Here is a 4,821-nt window from a genome sequence, read left to right as displayed (position 1 = left end):
GGCTCTCACACCCGCCCCCACTCTCACACCCACCCCCCTGCTTCTGTCCTGGGAGCCCAGGCCTGTGGAGCAGGTCTTCTAAGCAGTATGAGGGGCCCTGGGTGGGAGTCGGGGCAAAGGCCAGGCTGTCCAGGGCTCAGTGCCTCGTGGTCTGGTCACATGACCTGTTCGTTAGCCCACCGTGTTTCCTGAGCTCCCTGTGTGCCCCGGGCCTTGCGGACACAGAGACGCACTCAGCCCCGCCCTGCCCTCCAGGAGCTGCAGTCCCGTCAGCCAAACCCACAGGGGGTAGGACAGGACACGCTGCTGGGGGCTCACCCAGCTGTCTCAGCAGTGACTTCTTTAAAACGTTTTTATTGTTTTTTAGAGGAGAACCAAGATGGCGGCATAGGTTAACACCGGAGTTTGCTGCTTTGAACAACTACTTCAAAAGTGAAACTAAAAGACAGAACGGACATCACCCAGAACCACTGGAACGCTGGCTGAATGGAAGTCCTACAACTAGGAGGAAAGAGAAACGCATTCGGACGCTCAGAGGAGGCGCAGTGCTGAAGTCAAATTCTGAGGTGCGGAGTGCGCGCGCGGAGCGGGCTGGCGGCGGAGGGCGCGGTTGGCGTTTTCAATCGGGAGGGAGTCGCAGACTCTGAGCTCCAGATCCGGGCGAGTCTTTAGGGACCCAGACTCAAACGGGAGAAGCGGGACTGCCTGGCTTCGGTCAGAGCGAGTGCAGCTTTCTCTTCGAGCTTTGCAGCGGGTGCTGGGACTCAGAGAGGCAGAGCCCCTGGGGACAGGACTGAGAGCCGCCATCACTGCTCTCTCCGGCCCACCCTGTTGATCCTGTGCGACCCACCTCGCCCAAGCCCTGCACAGAGGCATTTGCCGGATAGCCTCAGGCAAAGGCTAGATTAGCACCTCCCTAGAGGACAGAAGTTCTCTCACTGCTGACACAGCTGATTCTCATAGCCACTTGGCCTGGAGGTCAAACCCTCCCTGGAATTAGCTACAAGATTTAACTATAAGACTGCGCACAAAGACCACTAGGGGGTGCACCAAGGAAGCATAACAAAATGCGGAGACAAAGAAACAGGACAAAATTGTCAATGGAAGATATAGAGTTCAGAACCACACTTTTAAGGTCTCTCAAGAACTGTTTAGAAGCCGCCGATAAACTTAATGAGATCTACAAGAAAACTAATGAGACCCTCGATGTTATATTGGGGAATCAACTAGAAATTAAGCATACACTGACTGAAATAAAGAATATTATACAGACTCCCGACAGCAGAACAGAGGAGCGCAAGAATCAAGTCAATGATTTGAAATGCGAGGAAGCAAAAAACACCCAACCGGAAAAGCAAAATGAAAAAAGAATCCAAAAATGCGAGGATAGTGTAAGGAGCCTCTGGGACAGCTTCAGGCGTACCAACATCAGAATTATAGGGGTGCCAGAAGATGAGAGAGAGCAAGATATTAAAAACCTATTTGAAGAAATAATGACAGAAAACTTCCCTCACCTGGTGAAAGAAATGGACTTACAGGTCCAAGAAGCGCGGAGAACCCCAAACAAAAGGAATCCAAAGAGGACCACACCAAGACACATCATAATTAAAATGCCAAGAGCAAAAGATAAAGAGAGAATCTTAAAAACAGCAAGAGAAAGAAACTCAGTTACCTACAAGGGAATACCCATACGACTGTCAGCTGATTTCTCAACAGAAACTTTGAAGGCCAGAAGGGAGTGGCAAGAAATATTCAAAGTGATGAATACCAAGAACCTACAACCAAGATTACTTTATCCAGCAAAGCTATCATTCAGAATTGAAGGTCAGATAAAGAGCTTCACAGATAAGGAAAAGCTAAAGGAGTTCATCACCACCAAATCAGGATTATATGAAATGCTGAAAGGTATCCTTTAAGAAGAGGAAGAGGAAGAAAAAGGTAAAGATACAAATTATGAACAACAAATATGCATCTATCAACAAGTGAATCTAAGAATCAAGTGAATAAATAATCCGATGAACAGAATGAACTGGTGATTATAATAGAATGAGGGACATAGAAAGGGAATGGACTGACTATTCTTGGGGGGCAAAGGGGTGTCGGAGATGCGGGAAGAGACTGGACAAAAATCGTGCACCTATGGATGAGGACAGTGGGTGGGGAGTGATTGCGGATGGTGGGGCGGGAACTGGGAGGAGGGGAGTTATGGGGGGAAAAAAGAGGAACAAATGTAATAATCTGAACAATAAAGATTTAATTAAAAAAATAAAAATAAAATAAAATAAAATAAAACGTTTTTATTGTTTTTTAGAGAGAGAGGAAGGGAGAGGGGGAGATAGAAACATCAATGAGAGAGAAAAACATCGATCAGCTGCCTCCTGCACACCCCCTACCGGGGATGGAGCCCACAACCCCAGCATGTGCCCTGACCAGGAATTGAACCAGCAACCTCTTGCTGCTGGGGTGGTGCCAAACCATTGAGCTCACTGGCCAGGCAGCAGTGACTTCTTCAATAACACCCAAATCGGTGCCCACGTCATCCCGGGTTTGGTGACCCCTCCCCCTCCATCAGCTCCGCCTTCCGCCCCTCGTGCCCTGGTCCCTCCACAGGCTGTGGGACCAGGTACTGACCCTTCTTCGTGAGGAGGCTCAGCGGATCCTCAGGAAATGCTGGGAACAGGGCCCAGTGGGGCTCCCGCCGTGTCTTGGGCACCCACTCCTGGGACCCACGGGCCCCTCCCTGAGGCTTTGCAGGCTCTCCTGACGTCCACGGGGAAGAAGGAAAAGTCTGAAGAACAAGTCACTCCCAGTGACCAAACCTGAAGAGCAGCCGGAAGCAAGTGTGAAGAGAAAATGAGGAAAGGTGTTTCCTGATCCTTCACCTGCTGTCGCCCTTGAATCCCTGCTGCGGTGACATGGCCGTGCTCACCTCCCGGCACTGCCTCCGTGTTGGGTCTCCTTGGGGCCGCAGGGCACCCGCATCCTTGCCCACCCTTCTCACACCTGGCACATGAACCAGGCTAGACTAATGCTGGGGAATGAGTCCTCCCGCGCCCACCCAGCCAGGCCCCCGCCCAGACAGCAGGGAGCCCGGCTGCCTCCAGGTCCTGTCACTGGAGGCTTTGGACCGGAGAGCCAGGCGTGGAGGTGATGGCTCCCAGGCCCGCAGAGCCCTCAGGTCACTGCTTCCATCTGCGCAGAGGCTGCCCAGCAGAGCTGGCGAGGAGACAGGCCCAAGAAGGGCCTGGAGGGCAGCGACCAGCCAGAGCAGATGGCTGCACCTGGCTCAGGTGAGGTCTGCCCAGGTGAGCTCGGCCCAGCCCTTGGATTGGGGCCAGTGCGGGGACAGGTGTGCCTTCCACCAGCAGGGGTGGGGGCCCCTTCTCCTGGGCCCAGACACCCTCCAGTTGGGGGTGAGGCGGGCTTCTCCCCTTATTTCTTCCAGCTGAGTCCCCAGGCCTGCAGTCCACCGCCCGGATCACAGACATCCGGCTGCGTCCTGGCTGTGGCTGACCCTTCCTGGTGGGAAAAGCAGCTGCCGCCAGGCTTCCTCAGTCCCCAGGGCCGGCAGCGGCGTCCGTGGACTCTCCAGGGGCTACCAAGGCCGCCAGAGGCCAGGGCCGCGAGGAGACGCAGGCGGCGAGGGTGCGGGGGTGGGCGGTGCGGAGGGCGAGGGCGACCCACAGGAGTCCTCAGGGCGCCCGCCGTCGTGGGAGGCGCCGGCCGCTCTCTGCCGCAGGTGCTCCAGCAGCCGAGCGCCCAGCGCACGCTCCAGGGCGCCGCAGGCGGGCAGCGCGCGGGCCAGGCTCGCCAGGCAGGCGCCATAGCCCTCGCGGTAGCTGTCGGAGGGCGCTGCGGATGGAGAGGCACGTCAGGCTCGGGGTGCGGGGCAGGGTTGGGCGGGGTGCGGCGCAGGGTGCGGGCGGGCTGGGCGGGGTCACTTACTGGGGGCCGCCGCCAGGCAGGAGGACGCAGGCAGCTCCTGCAGGAAGCGCACCGTCATTTCCAGGATGTCCGCCTTCTCCAGCTTCGAGCAGCCAGAGCTCTGCGACCGGCCACCGGGGAGAGGGACGGAGAGACTGACAGTCAGGACAGATCTCCAGTCGGCTGCCTGGGCCCCCCCAACCCCCAACCCTCAACCCCCAACCCGTTCTGGTCAGCAGCTGGGCGCGCGCGCCACGGCCCACGGAGGGGCCGGCTGCCCGGGACTAGTCCCACCTGCGCTCGGCCGGCCTTGGGCGCCGCGCGGAGCCCCCTCGCAGGTTCCTGGGGTCGAGGCGACCAGCGCTCCCGCCCTCCTCGCTCCGCGCGCAGGCCCCACCCCGGCCCCATGCGCGGCGCTCACCTCCAGGCCGAGCAGCGGCAGGACGAGCGCCCGGAGCTGCCGCAGGCTCTCGTTGATGCGCGCGCGGCGGCGCTTCTCCAGCAGCGGCTTCAGGCTCTGCGGGGAGCGGAGACCGCGTTAGGCGGCGCCCAGGCACGGCGCACGGGCACGCCCCCGGCCCCAGACCCCGGCTCCTAGCACCCGGCTCCTACCTTACGCAGCTCCGTCGACTCTCGCGCCCTCCGAGGGAGCCCCATGCTCGACGGGGAGGCAGCCTCGCTGCGGGCCGGCGCTCGGGAGACCTGCGCCCGCGTGGATCGAGACGCGGAAGGAGGTGCCCGACTGCGCAGCCCCGGCCAGCGCCACTGGGGAGCGCCGCGCCGCCACCTGGCTTTAAGGAGGCGGTGTCGCCCGCCCGCCCCGCCCCGTCCCGCCCCGCGGAGTCAGGCCGCCCGCGGGCCCCACCTCCCGCCATTGTTCCTGCCCCGGGTAGCGGG

The 4,821-nt window shown here is 59.1% G+C and overlaps 1 protein-coding gene across 1 annotated transcript; it reads right to left on the bottom strand.

Annotated features, from left to right (window-relative positions):
• Nucleotides 1-3,595: 3,595 nt before the first annotated feature.
• Nucleotides 3,596-4,581, bottom strand: HES2 (hes family bHLH transcription factor 2; the record flags this gene model as incomplete). The annotated part of the gene is made up of 4 exons (XM_081085493.1): nucleotides 3,596-3,852; nucleotides 3,946-4,045; nucleotides 4,346-4,441; nucleotides 4,537-4,581. 4 exons carry the CDS (start codon nucleotides 4,579-4,581, stop codon nucleotides 3,596-3,598), a joined length of 498 nt encoding a protein of 165 aa, XP_080941619.1.
• Between the last annotated feature and the right edge of the window lie 240 nt (nucleotides 4,582-4,821).

The sequence above is a fragment of the Myotis nattereri genome (genome assembly GCF_964212035.1).
Source record: "Myotis nattereri genome assembly, chromosome: 3".
Taxonomy (NCBI): domain Eukaryota; kingdom Metazoa; phylum Chordata; class Mammalia; order Chiroptera; family Vespertilionidae; genus Myotis; species Myotis nattereri.
The sequence above is the reverse complement of the archived record's forward strand: the minus strand, read 5'-3'. Positions and strand labels throughout refer to the sequence as shown.